Source organism: Taudactylus pleione, unplaced genomic scaffold, assembly GCF_031769625.1.
Source record: "Taudactylus pleione unplaced genomic scaffold, aTauple2 ptg000746l, whole genome shotgun sequence".
Lineage (NCBI taxonomy): Eukaryota > Metazoa > Chordata > Amphibia > Anura > Myobatrachidae > Taudactylus > Taudactylus pleione.
Genome location: NW_028285148.1, coordinates 404,197 through 422,182, shown reverse-complemented (window position 1 = coordinate 422,182; position 17,986 = coordinate 404,197). Strand labels below are relative to the sequence as shown.

Here is a 17,986-nt window from a genome sequence, read left to right as displayed (position 1 = left end):
TGACCCACCAATCCAACCCGGGTAACGAGCAGGGTTGGACCCAGGTCCCGTCAACAGCATAGCAACAGCTGGCTCATCGGCGCTCGGTGATGATGTCATCTACAAGTGCCAGCAGGAAAGTTAAAACTGCACCCATGTGCCGTATAAACAGCCCGACCTGGGAATAACCCGAATCGGGGTCTGTCCCATGTTGGAACCTAGTTACGAATCCCATGTCAGGCCAGGGATTTTAGCGTAAAATGGGTATTAAAATGGACCGTTGGTAAATATACCCCTTAGTATTAGTAATTTTTTTGTCATAAAGGAGTTGTGACAAAGTGGCAGATTAAGCTGAATGATCCATGGCCCGTGGCATGGGGAAGATCACTCGTATCGTATCCCCATCTTTTGCCCTTTTACCCAGATCAGTGACTAAGTCGCACACAGAAGCTAAAATAAAAACGCCAGCATCCGTATTACGGGCACCCGTGCATGGTACTTTTGTTGCATCAGTGATGCGAGGAAAATGCGTATTTTGTGAGAGTGTCTCTGGCAGGGCGCATGGCGTGGCTGAGTCGCAAAGTCCGTGGCGTGCAAAACGGGGCTATTGGAGGATAGATGTAGATAGATGTAGTGTGGACACGTCTGTGACTGGTGCTGGGAGGGGTGATGCAGCAGAGGGGGCTGGGATAGAGACCGCTGGAGGAGGAGTGTGTTATGTTCTTTTATTTTTAATTCGTATTTAAGTCTCTTTTATTGGCACTTGAATTTTGATTCATAAAAATTGCGCAACGCGCTGAGGACATGCTGAGGTATTCTGAAATACTTGTGGAGCACATAGTAATAAAATAAAATGCAGGCAAATATATTACAAGAGAAGCCCCAACATTATTTGTTTTGCAGAATCTGAAAAATAACAGAGGAGACAATAGAGCAGCTGAACACCCGTTATTATTAGTTATTAGTTATTGTAGTGTGACCAATGGCGAGAGCAGACAGCTACAGATCTACCCACCAACTGTGCCTAATTGTAACATGTAGCCCAACACACGTACAGCGGAGATTAGCTGGAGCCAGTGATGTCACTCACCTATGTGACACCTGGTACGGAATATTGGTAGCGGATAGCAGGACGCGCTTCACAGTGCGCCGGTTAAAAGGGGGCATGGCCTCGTGGGTAACTGACAAGGGCTCGCAGGCTATAGATCAGGGCCATAGTTAGGGTAGTGCGGCCGGTGCCATCGCACAGGGCACCACAGGTCAGGGGGCGCTGTTTGGACCTGTCAAATTTCTGTTTATTATCATTCTCACTTGTAGCTTCCTCTTATTTCATCCCCAGCATCTCCTGGACTCTCCTATCTCTTCCCTGGCCCTTCCCCATGAGGCCATGGCCCTCTCTCAGGTGCACTATATTATGTCCCTATTTATCCCCAGCATCTCCTGGCCTCCCCTATCTCTTCCCTGGCCCTTCCCCATGAGGCCATGGCCCTCTCTCAGGTGCACTATATTATGTCCCTATTTATCCCCAGCATCTCCTGGCCTCCCCTATCTCTTCCCTGGCCCTTCCCCATGAGGCCATGGCCCTCTCTCAGGTGCACTATATTATGTCCCTATTTATCCCCAGCATCTCCTGGCCTCCCCTATCTCTCCCCTGGCCCTTCCCCATGAGGCCATGGCCCTCTCTCAGGTGCACTATATTATGTCCCTATTTATCCCCAGCATCTCCTGGCCTCTCCTATCTCTTCCCTGGCCCTTCCCCATGAGGCCATGGTCCTCTCTCAGGTGCACTATATTATGTCCCTATTTATCCCCAGCATCTCCTGGCCTCTCCTATCTCTTCCCTGGCCCTTCCCCATGAGGCCATGGCCCTCTCTCAGGTGCACTATATTATGTCCCTATTTATCCCCAGCATCTCCTGGCCTTCCCCATCTCTTCCCTGGCCCTTCCCCATGAGGCCATGGCCCTCTCTCAGGTGCACTATATTATGTCCCTATTTATCCCCAGCATCTCCTGGCCTTCCCCATCTCTTCCCTGGCCCTTCCCCATGAGGCCATGGCCCTCTCTCAGGTGCACTATATTATGTCCCTATTTATCCCCAGCATCTCCTGGCCTCCCCTATCCCTTCCCTGGCCTTTCCCCATGAGGCCATGGCCCTCTCTCAGGTGCACTATATTATGTCCCTATTTATCCCCAGCATCTCCTGGCCTCCCCTATCTCTTCCCTGGCCCTTCCCCATGAGGCCATGGCCCTCTCTCAGGTGCACTATATTATGTCCCTATTTATCCCCAGCATCTCCTGGCCTCCCCTATCTCTTCCCTGGCCCTTCCCCATGAGGCCATGGCCCTCTCTCAGGTGCACTATATTATGTCCCTATTTATCCCCAGCATCTCCTGGCCTCCCCTATCTCTTCCCTGGCCCTTCCCCATGATGCCATTCCCCTTTTTGGGTGCATTATGTCCCTTTGAAAAATGAGGGGGACGCCAATGCTCTTTCTGGCACAGGGCACCAAAAAGTCTAGCTACGGCTCTGCTATAGATGTATGATGTATGCACGCAGGCTATAGATGTATGATGTATGCACGCAGGCTATAGATGTATGATGTATGCACGCATTGTCAAAAGAACAGAATATGACACAAGAGCTGTGGCGCTTTATATGATGTTACACAAATTTAACTGTGCAAATGAAATATCTGTATACATAAATATGTCTAAATAACGTCCTAAATGGAAACTTTCATGTTGAAATTTTTCTTTGATGAATTGGCGTACCCCAACTCACTTCTTCTCAAAGGTTGTGTAAACATATAAAGGTATCTTTCCTTATGAACAGCCTTTCAATGTAAACACTTTTTGAAAAGTCACGTACCAAAACTCACACTGTATGGTATGAGTATAATCATATAACGGTTTCTTTCAAATGCTCATCTGGAATTTTCTTATGAAATGTGGGGGTACGTACCCCAACTTACGTGGAGTGGTGAAATAATAATCCTAAAAGGTGCACATGAGGCACCATAGAAAATACATACAGTCCAAAAAAGTCAAATAAAAAGAAAAAAGAAAAAGAAAATTAAAATGAAAAAAATTCCTTCTGGTAGGGTTACTCACACCTTCAGTAATATGTCAACGCGTTTCAGTCCTTTGGGACCTTTGTCTTGAAAAAGGTCCCAAAGGACTGAAACGCGTTGACATATTACTGATGGTGTGAGTAACCCTACCAGAAGGAATTTTTTTCATTTTGATTTTCTTTTTGTTTTTTATTTTTTATTTTTATTTTTTATTTTTATTTGACTTTTTTGGACTGTATGTATTTTCTATGGTGCCTCATGTGCACCTTTTAGGATTATTATTTCACCACTCCACGTAAGTTGGGGTACGTACCCCCACATTTCATAAGAAAATTCCAGATGAGCATTTGAAAGAAACCGTTATATGATTATACTCATACCATACAGTGTGAGTTTTGGTACGTGACTTTTCAAAAAGTGTTTACATTGAAAGGCTGTTCATAAGGAAAGATACCTTTATATGTTTACACAACCTTTGAGAAGAAGTGAGTTGGGGTACGCCAATTCATCAAAGAAAAATTTCAACATGAAAGTTACCATTTAGGATGTTATTTAGACATATTTATGTATACAGATATTTCATTTGCACAGTTAAATTTGTGTAACATCATATAAAGCGCCACAGCTCTTGTGTCATATTCTGTTCTTTTGACATCGATTGTTTTTTAGAATTGTGGTGATATTCTTGTTAAGAATAAGATATTAGACTACTGGCAGCTGTTTGTTGCGCCCTTAAAATAGCATCCTCTTTCTTCTTCCATGATGTATGCACGCAGGCTATAGATGTATGATGTATGCACGCAGGCTATAGATGTATGTTGTACGCACGCAGGCTATAGATGTATGTTGTATGCACGCAGGCTATAGATGTATGATGTATGCACGCAGGCTATAGATGTATGATGTATGCACGCAGGCTATAGATGTATGTTGTACGCACGCAGGCTATAGATGGATGATGTATGCACGCAGGCTATAGATGTATGATGTATGCACGTAGGCTATAGATGGATGATGTATGCACTCAGGCTATAGATGTATGATGTATGCACACAGGCAGCTTTGCAATGCGATCCCTGCAATAAAGCAAGTGCAGCTGGAGGCGTATAACACCCACCTGCTGCATTTGCAATCCCAGCACTACAACAGAGGTCGCAGGGCTGGGATAGCCATTGTGACCATCGGTGGTCGATGGTCGCGATGGTGGATGGCGCTGGGCGGCCGGCCAGCTGAGTAAGCCTCAGCTTACTCAGGTTGGCTGGCTTGCGAGCCTAGCAGACTGCGTACGTCCACGCAGTCTCTGGGCTGGCCTCTCCCGGAAAACGGGACGGACACGCAACGTTTGCGGGAACACCGGCCAACGCTCACCCTTAAATGCTTCGGCCTGTCAATCAGGCAGAGGCATTCAAGGGCTAGCGTGCGTGTTAGCAGGACCCATTCTGCACTCGCAGAATGGGTCCTGCGCAGATTGATTGATAATTTTGAATTTGCGTTCAGCAGTGCAGTTGCGTGCACTGCTGAATTAGCCCCTCTGTGCAGTGCTGGCTCCCTCACTGTGTCAGGAGCCGAATGCTGTGGTGTCACCCCTCGGCAGGTGACACCCGGGTGTGGCCCGCACCCCCCCTTGTGACACCACTGGCTGGAACCACCAACACTGCGCACAATGTGTCAGGCAGACATGGGGCCGAATTAAGAGTTGGATGATAATACCGCCGCCACCACCACTGTGTATGTGTGCGCAGCTGCAAAGCGAAAATATGCAAACATCACAGCCACCGGGAGATGTAATGAGACGCCCACATGTGCGATTCCAAGTATCTGTGTACATAGACTCAGCATCGGTCACAGATCATTTGATTGTCGCAGTCCCGAGTAAGCCTACGGTCTCACAGAATGCCCATGAGAAATGAGACGCCAGAGCCATATTTCTTGTGTACGGGATTGCAGACGCAGGATGTGACGCACTCCTGAAATCGTCACGCGACACGCCTGCGCTTTTTCCACCACTCCCTGTTACCTCCCCCGAACACTCCCTGACTGTCAGTCACACAGAGTAAATAGTCGCTACGAGCGCATACGGCAATGTACTTTGATACATGCGCAGATTGCCAATTATCGCTCAACTGCGATAACATCGGCATAGCGTACAAATCTGTCAGGCCCATGACTGTGTGGTGATCCATGTGGGGGGAGAAGGGGACGTATGGATGGGAGAGGGCTTTCCAGTGTATTATTCATGGTTACTGATGAGATTGCTGAAGCTAAATACACTGTTCCCAACCCTCAATGCACCAATCCACTTACAGCACAGATTATCTATTATGCCCTGACCATTATTTCTGTGTGTAAAATTTCAGACAAAATAGCATTGTGTCATAATCCTTACCCTGTTCAAGCATGCAGTGATTACTCCCATTCTGAAAAAAACAATATTCTGACCCTAAAGCTGGCCACACACTAGACCAACTTACATCCAACCAGTCAACTAGTTGATTGGTTGGAATGAAAATCTGGTAACGTATGGGAGTAACTGATGATCAGCAATTTGCTCCTAAATGACAGAAAACAGATGAAAATGGTCGTCAGACAAGTTTGTTAAATGTTTGATCTAAACTATTTGTTCAAACAACAATTTTGGTCCATTTTCCAGCATTTGGGAGCAAATTGCTGATTGTATTCCTTACCAGATTTTTATTCCAACCAATCAACTAGTTGGCTGGTTGGACAGATAATCTTTAGATGTGTGGCCAGCTTAACACTCTCTCAAATTACCGTCCCAGCTCCCATGCCCCTCCAAGCTACTTGAGACACTTGTCTACACCCGCCTCACACACTTTCTAAACTCACACAACTTATTGGACCCACTTCAGTCCGGCTTTCGTTCCCAACACTCCACACAGACAGCACTGACTAAGGCAATAAATGATCTGGTCACTGCCAAGGCTGAAGGCCATTACTCCCTCCTAATTCTTCTAGATATCTCTGGTGCATGTGACACTGTTGACCACTCTTTTCTCATACAAACACTACAGTCCCTAGGTGTTAAGGACACAGCTCTTTCTTGGTTCTCTTCCTACCTATGTGATCGCTCTTTTACTGTTCGTTTTTCTGGCTCTGCCTCCTCTTCGCTACCTCTATTAGTTGGAGTACCGCAAGGCTCTGTCATAAGTCCTTTACTATTCTCAATCTATACCACCTCTCTTGGCAAACTAATCCACTCTTTTGGATTTCAGTACCATCTGTATGCGGATGCTACTCAAATCTACCTATCCTCCCCAGATTTATCACCATCTGTATTGGTCCGTGTCACTGAATGTCTTTCTGACATTTCATCTTGGATGTCATCTCGCCACCTGAAACTTAATATTTCTAAAACAGAATTAATTATATTTCCACCGGCCAATAACAGTTACCAACCTGATCTCTCTATCACTGTTGATAACTCAACAATCCACCCTGCCCCACAAGCTCGCTTCCTAGATGTCATACTTGACTCTGATGTGTCCTTTGTTTCCCACATTCAATCTGTCTCAAAATCATGTTACATACATCTAAAAAACATATCCAAAATTCAACCATATCTCACACAAGACACACAAAAACTCTAATCCATGCACTCATTATTTCCCGCATTGACTATTGCAATAGTCTCCTTACTGATCTTCCCAAAAACAGGCTATCGCCATTACAATCCATTATGAATGCAGCTGCGAGGCTTATCTGCCTTGCCAAACGTTCATCGTCTGCTGCCCCGCTCTGTCAGTGCTTCCATTGGTTGCCGGTTTTCTACCGTATTCAATACAAAATAATGTTACTTACACATAAGGCTATTAACCAAACCACACCAACATACATCTCTTCACTCATCTCAAAATATCTCCCAACCCGGCCTCTGCGCTCAGCACAAGATCTGCGTCTCTCATCCCCACGCATTACTTGCCCCCATTCACGGTTACAGGACTTTCTTCAGGCTGCACCCACTCTATGGAATGCCTTACCACACACAATAAGACTTACCTTTAGTCTCCAATCCTTCAAGCGTTCCCTGAAAACTCACCTCTTCAGACAAGCTTATCAGATTCCAGAACCGCCCACATAAACTTAATAGCTTCCATATCTAATTACATCCCCTTACACAGTCCTCACACATCGTCTTTCTTTCACATCCTACTGACATTTGGCCGACGTTCCTGTGTAACTGGATCATGCAGCCCACCAAGAAACTCTGCATTCTGGCTGGACCAAAACTGCAATATATAGCACCTATCCTTGTGTATCAATGCCTTTTTCCCTATAGATTGTAAGGTTGGGCAACAGAATATGCTGCGCTATATAAGAAACGTAATAATAATAAAATAATAATTATAGGGCTGTACTCTTACAGAGATCACTGGGTCTATTTTACAAGTCTATATAATGCTTTTTATATTTGCAGCTTCTGGGTCATCCACAAACTGCACAAGCAATTTATACTGCGGAATGTCACCCATGTCCGAGCCGGAGACTAAGGCAGTGGTCGATTTTGTGGAGAGTAGAAAATCAGACATCATTTGCTTCCTGACAATGCACTCGTATAGTCAGTACATCCTGACGGCATATGGTTACACTCAAGAACTACCAAAGAGCTACAATGAGACGGTAATTACACTATACATAAATGATTATACTGTACTTGTATGGGCTACAACTTACCACCAATCAGAGTTGAAAGATCATGAAGAATCTCTGTGCGTGCTGGTATTTTACCTATAAACAAATACAAAAGACAAGCGCTAAATCGCAAACACGGAGACCTCTTGTAGTAAATTAGGACTGAGTTAATCTCAAAGTATTGGTTTAGTTAAACATATTATGCATTTACTAAATTTTTTCACATAAAATGCATCATCAGCATTACACGTCTGACAATAGCAAATTTTATTATGTGTAAGTTATATAATTAACAGAGTTATGGTTATTTAGAGATGTTGATTCAAAAATACTGTAATCTCTGTTGAAAAAGGGACATTCAAGAATCAGATGAAACGCGTCAGTAACAGAAAAAAAAAAAATCCAAGCCTGAGACAAAGAATTGGATCATATACTATTACCTTATTTTCATGAGGAGATTAGACAGTCTGGTAGTTCTGTAATTGAAGCTGAATTGTTGAGCAGAAAAGACTTTTGGACAAACGTATCTACTTGGTAAGGTGGCTGCAGAATGTAGGGAAAGCTATTTTTCCCATGTGAAATAAACAGTACGTTACCAAAAGCCATAAACTGAACAAGAAAGTGGAGATATAGGTTTATTCCTAAGCAGCTCTTTACTGTGAAATATTTGTATGTCTTCTGCAGTGTGCATTCAGTAAAAGGTCTGCCATTGAATCTGTTAGTCCATTAATATTTGGGGGCCTATGTATTAACGAGCTGAAGTATCCAGCATTGCCAGAGTTTAAATCTTCAGGTTATTACATTTTATTATGTGAAGTTGTCCAAATCCATCCAGTGGAAAACCCAGAACAGGCTCCCCGGGTCAAAGTTCTTCTCGACGCACTTCGCCGTGAGGTCCGACTGGGACCCCAACCACTCCATTAGGCATACCAGACCAATTGCCACCCCTCTGTGAATTTTTCATTCAAATCCATCCAGTAGATGGCCCAGAACAGGCTGCCGGGGTCAAAGTTCTGCCCAGCGTACAGCAACGGGAGTTGCGACCAGGACCCTAACCCCCCTCCCCCTAAAAACTGGACAGGATCCAGCTGAAGCGCCTTGTGTTAATTTCATTCCAATCGGTGCAGGGGTGTCCGAATACATAACAGGACAGGCAAACCAAGGAATTTTATATATAAGATTTGTCGCTTTGTTACAATGTCACTAATAGCTATTTAGTATCGAAAAAGTACAATTTGGCAGCTTTACCTTCATAGCTGTGGAAGATGTTCACACACACACATATATATTTATATATATATATATATATATATAAATAATATGATAATCGTGGCACTACGATGATTATCTATCAGTCTGTATCGCGATGGAATTTTTCCTTTTTAACAAAATAATATCCCTTCTATGTACTAAAATTAAGGGAGAGCAGGTGCGAGAATCACTGTCCCTGCGAGTTAGGTCCGAGGCACATCAGAGGAGTCTTTCCCATGTTTGAAGGACTCCTCCGCGCACTGTGGGGCCGATTCACTACCGTACGCAACTGCGTATGCAATAGCAATTATGCGTGCAGTTCAACTGCGATAGTATGCTAATTCATTGCGATCGCTATTCTCTCGCAGCACTACACAAGGATGCCCACTTTACTTAGCACACAGCCGTAATGTTTAGAAAGACTGCGAAACTATTGGTACAGTAGAGTACCAAACGCAGCCTCAGACTGCGTAGGCCAATGCAGAGGCTAATTTATTTACGCCCCTGCAATGGCGTGCGAATGCACTGGCACGCATGTGTTTCCTGGACCACCCACAAATGGCACTTCCCATCAATCACTCTGCAATGGGTCTGCGTAGCCTCTGTGATCGCAGTCCTGATCGCAATAGGTATTTCGAACACTGCGATGCATACGCATGCTCAGAACGCAACAATCGGCCGATTGCGTGCTTATTCGCAGTTGTGTATGGTAGTGAATCAGCCCAAGTGTCTGTTACCTGAGCGGGACGGAGGCTGCCGGAGGAGGATCATAAGATTCCTCACCTGCGAAAATGCCTTCATGGGTATAAAGCGATATATGCCATCTGAGGATGGTGAAAACCAATGGGACCAAACTCTGACAAGCTTATTACATAGGGGTCAGACCATAGTCCCCATTGATAACAATAGGGACTTCGATCTGCAATGGTAATTAGCCCTTTGAAAGCTATTCGTACTGTGATAGAAGCACTGGGGAAGTGTGGAATGGCTTCTAGATTTGTCCCAGATTCCTGTCTTATGTCTTTTAAAAAACCCCAGTAGAAGTCTGTTAGAAAAGCAGACTAGTAATGTCGGCTTCTGTGAAAAGCCGGAATGGGACCTGGGGGTGTGGATGTGAGGACAGGGAGGGCTCCATCCACAGGCCACTCCAGGTTTTGGGTCTTTTAGCCTGGGAGCAGGCCAATTAGTGGTTTCACCTGGAAGTGGCTCATAAGAGCTGTGTATTCTCTTGGTGCAGTGTCTCATACCTTGGGGGAGCTGGCAGTCTAGCCTGTTCAGAGACAATTGGTTAAATCCCTGTAAGTACTGTGCAAGTGTTTTGTTGATGGGGAGGGCAGTAGGCCCTACCATTGTTTAGCAAGGGAAACTGTTGTGTAGTTAGTGCCCAGCCGGGCTAGGACTTATGTTTATGCTTATGTGTGTGGCATAATAAAGACTGGCGCCGACCAGTTTGTACGAGATACCCAGACTTGTCTCCTCTTTCTATGGCTGGTGTGTGTAGAAAGGGAGTCCATCTACCCCCGGAGAGGGACCCCTATCCCAACTGTGTCACAGTACATAGCAACAATACATAAAACTATGCAGAAGCTACTGTTTCTACATAATTTTATTGACAAATAAGGGGCCCAAATGGTTTACACCCATAGGCTAAACATGGAAAATTGGTAAAACCCAGTTAATTTTTGTTTGTCCGGCGGCCTGCCGTGCCACCAGCAGCGGTGGCCATCGAGGGGGTGTAAATCATTAATGGTTCACCATAAAAAATTTTGCTTTGGGGCTGTCCTAGGTCTAGCTACACCCCAGGTGCAGTGATTAGCCAGTAGGAGGTATGGAGCCTTCTACCTTCCAAATATGTCAAAGCCTAAAATGTTAAAGTTAGCAAAAAGAAGATTACCTGTGCCGTCTCAGTCAATCAGAACAATCACATACAGTCTTCCTGCACTAGTGAAGGCTTCTGGGCCGGTTTTAAAATATATATTTCTCTTTCACAGATCAAAGTTGCTCAGAAGGCAGCGTTGGAGCTGAAGAAGCAGCACGGCACAGTCTATGCAGTGGGCAGCTTCGCCAATCTCCTCTGTAAGTTTAAGCATTTACAATCTTGTAGCCCACTGAAATGTGACGCAGCCGAGAAGGCTGCTACTTTACATGCAGAACAAGTAGTATGACAAGCTGCAACTTGTGCTCATCTAATGTTGGGAAACAGAGTTGTGTGGAGCTAACTTGCTATGCCTACTCTGGGCCTGATTCAGAGCCGCTCACTCTGACTGATCGCTCGCTCTGAAACAGGGCTGGGCATTTTTTTTTTGGATCGGCCTCCTGGCCACTCGCATAGCTGTGGGTGACCACCCACAGCTAATGCGAGCAGTCATGATGATGGTCGCGATGGTCAAGACCATCGGGCTTGCGATGAGACCCTCGTGGGAGGGTCTCGTGGCCGCAAGCTCCAGAGAGATTTCGGCTCTAACAGAGCCGGAATCTCTCCACTGACATCACTCTTGATGTCAGTGGGGCCGGCCCCAAACGGCAGGCATTCTCATGGGAACGCCTCCGTTTGGGCAGCCACCCCCCCGGCCCGCCCACCAAGGGGGGCGAGCTGTCACTCAACATCAACAGCTCACCCCCTTTGTTGCGAGACCCGGAGCGACGGATTGCCTGTCGCTAGCCAGGTCTCGCGCATGCACACGACGGAGCCGGCGCCGTCGTGCGCATGTGCTGTGGGCCACCATCGACCCGGTTGCGAGCGCTCAGCACTTGCGACCAGGTCTGAATCGGGCCCTCTATTCCTAATGGCGTGTGCACACCTGTTAGTAGCTACAGCAACGTAGCTGTGTTGCATGGATGGCTGCTACAGACAACCATGGCAGCCATGAGATTAGGTGCTTCTTGAAAGTTCCGTGCACAGCAATGTTAAAAGTTCTAGCTTATAAATGGATTCGAGGAGGTCAATTTACCAAGCAGAGATTTTGTAAGATCAACTCTTTCTAGTGTGTCTTAGGGCTGGATATGAACCGCCGGATTCATTAACGCAAAACCCGACAGACATTTGCTGCAGAACCAAGCATGTGCAAATGTAAAAAAATACTACACGTAAAATTAACCAGCGGTTTTACAAACAGAGGTAGTTGCAAAAGGCAAGATAGCTCAAGCCGCTAACATACACTGTAAAAATGTATTCTATTAAAATAAGCTCCCCTGCACTAGAAAATAGAACAATAATTTCTCCCCCTATATATTAATATATATCTTTAAACTAATTATTATGGCTCCCTATATATTTATAACTATTCCTATGACCCCCTAAATATTTACAATAATTCTTATTGTCTCCTCTATGCCCATAAACCCAGAGCTTACATCAACCAAAGGACAAATAAAAAATAAATAAATAAATAAAGTGTGAAAAAGTAATTGGCATACCACTACAATACAGAACATTTAGGATGCAATAGGTGGCACCCAATATTATAACATAATAATGGGGGCCATAAGAATTATTATAAAGAATATAGGGGATCAAAAAAATAAGCTGACCATAAGAACTATTATAAATATATAAGGAGTCATAAAAATTATTATAAAAAAATAAGGGGACCGAAAAAAGTATGAATATATGTAGTGGTGTCCATTAAAATTATCTTATAGATATAGTGGTCCATAAGAATTATTATAAATATATATAGGGCTATATTATTTGAAAATTATAAGTTCGCAATAAAATTTCCATACATATTCAAAAAAAAAATAAAAAAATGTATATATATATAATATATATATATACATATATATATATATATATATATACACACACACAATTTTTGAGTTTTGCCATCAGCGCAAAAACAAAATATAAAATTAACATATAGTAATAATATAAAACAATATACTGCAAATCTTGGTGTATCTAGCAAATAAAAACATGGGGATTTTGTTTATATTTTGATCCAAATATTTAAGCTTGCAGAGATTGGGATTTCTTGACGATCAGCTGCAAGCTTAATGTTTGGATCAAAATATGAACAAAATCCCCATATTTTTATATGCTAGATACACACAAATTTGCTGTATACTGTTGTTAGCGTCGATGGAAAAAGGTCTTTCTTCAGCTGGAACCGCGTACATGATGAGTAAAACTGAGCACGGCATATTTATTTTCTGTATTATTAAATTTTTACTATACTGGGGCACATATTTTATTGAAATACAGTATAGGACACTATGAAGGGGAGGGAGGAATATTCTCTTAATGGAACGCTGAATGCAATTGGGAGGTTAAACACCACCACATATCGCCAGCCATTTCAGTTTTATTACTCCTAACTCCTCGATGATAAATCTGGTGGTTTGGAGCGCAAAGTTCCTGGCGATGAGACGGGGGTTTAAACACTCCAAGAAAAAATGCAGGAGAGATGACAGCTCATATTGATGTGTGATTGGCTATTACAGTGTTAATTTTTTGTAAGTAGAATTGTTTTTAGAAATAAATTTTAATAATTACTTAAAAAAAAGATTAAAATTTTTTTTGTGTTTTTAAGCAATATTTACATTGCTAAGGGATGCCAAATTATGTCATAATCTGTAACTTGTCCTTCAGATGAAGCCTCTGGAACCTCCCAGGACTGGGTCCATGATCTGGGCATTGACTTTTCATTCACAATTGAGTTAAGAGACAATGGCACGTACAAATTTGTACTGCCGGAGGACCAAATCCAACCAACGTGCGAAGAAACCATGGCGGCGGTGATGGCAATCATAGAGTATGTCAATGACAAATATTTCCCAAACATGGCATCTACACCCATCATGCCTCATCCAGCTTCTCTCCTCTTTTATACAGTCCTGACCGTTGCACATTTGGTAGGGCTTTAAGGATGGACAGAGGCTGACAAAACTTTGAGACTTTTCTATTTTTGCCAGGACAATGAAAGTGCTCAGCTACTGTAATGTGGCCTAAAGAACAAGTTTAGAACAGTAATTCTGAACATTAGTTGTCACATTGTACACCGTCATATTCCCCCTATTGGCGACTTTTTGCACCGCAGAATCCTGATTCCTATGCCCTAATTAGTCTCCCTACCCGATTTGGTGACATTCTGGTTTTTAGATCAAGTTACTGATAGCTCTGAGTAGGGGAAGTTTAACTATGGCCACCCTATAAGTGACGCCTGGGGTATTTTGCTCAGTAGAGTGGTCAGTGGTGCAGTATTCGGGTGCTCAAATAAGGGTCAACATACAGTTTGTATGGGTTAAAACAAACAATATGGTGCTTCAATATAGTCAGCCTACAGCAGCAGAAGACACAACCCAGTTCCCATATGGGCACTACCACATTTCTTCAGCTCCATCACGGGCAGCTGGTCTGCACACAACTCCATGCAATGGCCACCCACACACAACTATTCAGTGGCTCAGCCACGGCACCTAGGTTTCCACTATAATATCTAATATATAATATATATATATGTATATATTATGTATGTTGTTTCAGTAGATGTGCCATTGCTTATATTATACCATTTCACCTTTTAGTATATTTCTGTTAGTGAAGCGTTATCAGTATATGTGTCAGCAACATTTGGAGCACAGAAAGTGATATCTTTGTAGTGTTGCCCAAAGCAAGTGTATCAAGTTCCAAATGTTTTTTTTTTTTTTTTAAGCGTTTCCCAGCTCTGACCTTTTCGATAGCAGGATTGGTTATAAGCTTCCTTATAACCAATAATGTGTCACTACGTCAGTGTCTGTATGTGACGGTCACTGTATTGTGTCACTAGGTCAGTGTGTTACATTCACTGTATTGCGTCACCCTGTCAGTGTCTCTGTGTGACAGTCACGGTTATTGTGTCACTATGTCAGTGCCTCTGTGTGACAGTCACTGTATTGTGTCACTACTTTATGTCAGTGTCTCTCTGTGTGACAGTCACTGTTGTGTCACTATGTCAGTGCTTCTGTGTGACAGTCACTTTATTGTGTCACTACTTTATGTCAGTGTCTCTCTGTGTGACAGTCACTGTTATTGTGTTACTATGTCAGTGCCTCTGTGTGACGGTCACTGTTATTGTGTCACTATGTCAGTGTCTCTGTGTGACAGTCACGGTTATTGTGTCACTATGTCAGTGTCTCTGTGTGACAATCACTGTATTGTGTCACTACTTTATGTCAGTGTCTCTCTGTATGGCAGTCACTGTGTAAGTGTCTCTGTGTGACGGTCACTGTTATTGTGTCACTATGTTAGTGTCTCTCTGTGTGACAGTCACTGTTATTGTGTCACTAGGTCAGTGTGTTACATTCACTGTATTGCGTCACCCTGTCAGTGTCTCTGTGTGACAGTCACGGTTATTGTGTCACTATGTCAGTGCCTCTGTGTGACAGTCACTGTATTGTGTCACTACTTTATGTCAGTGTCTCTCTGTGTGACAGTCACTGTTATAATGTCACTAGGTCAGTGCCTCTGTGTGACAGTCACTGTTATTGTGTCACTATGTCAATACCTCTGTGTGACAGTCACTGTATTGTGTCACTATGTCAGTGCCTCTGTGTGACAGTCACTGTTATTGTGTCGCTATGTCAGTGTCTCTGTGTGATGGTCACTGATATTGTGTCACTATGTCAGTGTCTCTGTGTGACAGTCACTGTTATAGTGTCACTATGTCAGTGTCTCTGTGTGACAGTGACTGTTATAGTGTCACTATGTCAGTGTGTTACATTCACTGTATTGCGTCACCCTGTCAGTGTCTCTGTGTGACAGTCACTGTTATTGTGTCACTATGTCAGTGTCTCTGTGTGACAGTCACTGTTATTGTGTCACTACGTCAGTGTCTGTATGTGATGGTCACTGTTATTGTGTCACTAGGTCAGTGTGTTACATTCACTGTATTGCGTCACCCTGTCAGTGTCTCTGTGTGACAGTCACTGTTATTGTGTCACTATGTCAGTGCCTCTGTGTGACAGTCACTGTATTGTGTCACTACTTTATGTCAGTGTCTCTCTGTGTGACAGTCACTGTTGTGTCACTATGTCAGTGCTTCTGTGTGACAGTCACTTTATTGTGTCACTACTTTGTCAGTGTCTCTCTGTGTGACAGTCACTGTTATTGTGTTACTATGTCAGTGCCTCTGTGTGACGGTCACTGTTATTGTGTCACTATGTTAGTGTCTCTCTGTGTGACAGTCACTGTTATTGTGTCACTAGGTCAGTGTGTTACATTCACTGTATTGCGTCACCCTGTCAGTGTCTCTGTGTGACAGTCACGGTTATTGTGTCACTATGTCAGTGCCTCTGTGTGACAGTCACTGTATTGTGTCACTACTTTATGTCAGTGTCTCTCTGTGTGACAGTCACTGTTATAGTGTCACTAGGTCAGTGCCTCTGTGTGACAGTCACTGTTATTGTGTCACTATGTCAATACCTCTGTGTGACAGTCACTGTATTGTGTCACTATGTCAGTGCCTCTGTGTGACAGTCACTGTTATTGTGTCGCTATGTCAGTGCCTCTGTGTGACGGTCACTGTTATTGTGTCACTATGTCAGTGTCTCTGTGTGATGGTCACTGATATTGTGTCACTATGTCAGTGTCTCTGTGTGACAGTCACTGTTATAGTGTCACTATGTCAGTGTCTCTGTGTGACAGTGACTGTTATAGTGTCACTATGTCAGTGTGTTACATTCACTGTATTGCGTCACCCTGTCAGTGTCTCTGTGTGACAGTCACTGTTATTGTGTCACTATGTCAGTGTCTCTGTGTGACAGGCACTGTTATTGTGTCACTATGTCAGTGTCTCTGTGTGACAGTCACTGTTATAGTGTCACTATGTCAGTGTCTCTGTGTGACAGTCACTGTTATAGTGTCACTATGTCAGTGTGTTATTCACTGTATTGCGTCACCCTGTCAGTGTCTCTGTGTGACAGTCACTGTTATGGTGTCACTATGTCAGTGCCTCTGTGTGACAGTCACTGTTATAGTGTCAATATGTCAGTGAGTTACATTCACTGTATTGCGTCACCCTGTCAGTGTCTCTGTGTGACAGTCACTGTTATTGTATCACTATGTCAGTGCCTCTGTGTGACGGTCACTGTTATTGTGTCACTATGTCAGTACCTCTGTGTGACAGTCACTGTATTGTGTCACTATGTCAGTGTCTCTGTGTGACAGTCACTGTTATTGTGTCACTATGTCAGTGTCTCTGTGTGACAGTCACTGTTATTGTGTCACTATGTCAGTGCCTCTGTATGACAGTCACTGTTATTGTGTCACTATGTCAGTGCCTCTGTGTGACAGTCACTGTTATTGTGTCACTATGTCAGTACCTCTGTGTGACGGTCACTGTTATTGTGTCACTATGTCAGTGCCTCTGTGTGACGGTCACTGTTATTGTGTCACTATGTCAGTGCCTCTGTGTGACGGTCACTGTTATTGTGTCTCTATGTCAGTACCTCTGTGTGACAGTCAGTTATAGTGTCACTATGTCAGTGCCTCTGTGTGACAGTCACTGTTATAGTGTCACTATGTCAGTGCCTCTGTGTGACGGTCACTGTTATTGTGTCACTATGTCAGTGCCTCTGTGTGACAGTCACTGTTATTGTGTCACTATGTCAGTACCTCTGTGTGACAGTCAGTTATAGTGTCACTATGTCAGTGTGTTATTCACTGTATTGCGTCACCCTGTCAGTGTCTCTGTGTGACAGTCACTGTTATTGTGTCACTATGTCAGTGCCTCTGTGACGGTCACTATAATTGTGTCACTATGTCAGTGCCTCTGTGTGACGGTCACTGTATTGTGTCTCTATGTCACTACCTCAGTGTGATGGTCACTGTTATAGTGTCACTATGTCAGTGCCTCTGTGACAGTCACTGTAATTGTGTCACTATGTCAGTGACTCTGTGTGACGGTCACTGTATTGTGTCACTAGGTCAGTGCCTCTGTGTGACGGTCACTGTATTGTGTCACTAGGTCAGTGTGTGAGTCACTGTATTGTGTCACCATGTCAGTGTCTCTGTGCGACAGTCACTTATTGTGTCACTAAATACATGCCTATCCTCAG

At 43.8% G+C, this 17,986-nt stretch overlaps 1 protein-coding gene across 1 annotated transcript in view; it reads left to right on the top strand.

Annotated features, from left to right (window-relative positions):
* Positions 1-13,816, top strand: part of CPO (carboxypeptidase O) — a 51,565-nt gene extending 37,749 nt beyond the window's left edge. The window contains exons 9-11 of the mRNA XM_088457201.1: positions 7,485-7,687; positions 10,942-11,026; positions 13,542-13,816. Of these exons, the coding sequence (XP_088313327.1) occupies positions 7,485-7,687; positions 10,942-11,026; positions 13,542-13,816 (563 nt within the window). The remainder of the gene's footprint in view (positions 1-7,484; positions 7,688-10,941; positions 11,027-13,541) is intronic.
* The last annotated feature ends 4,170 nt before the right edge of the window (positions 13,817-17,986 follow it).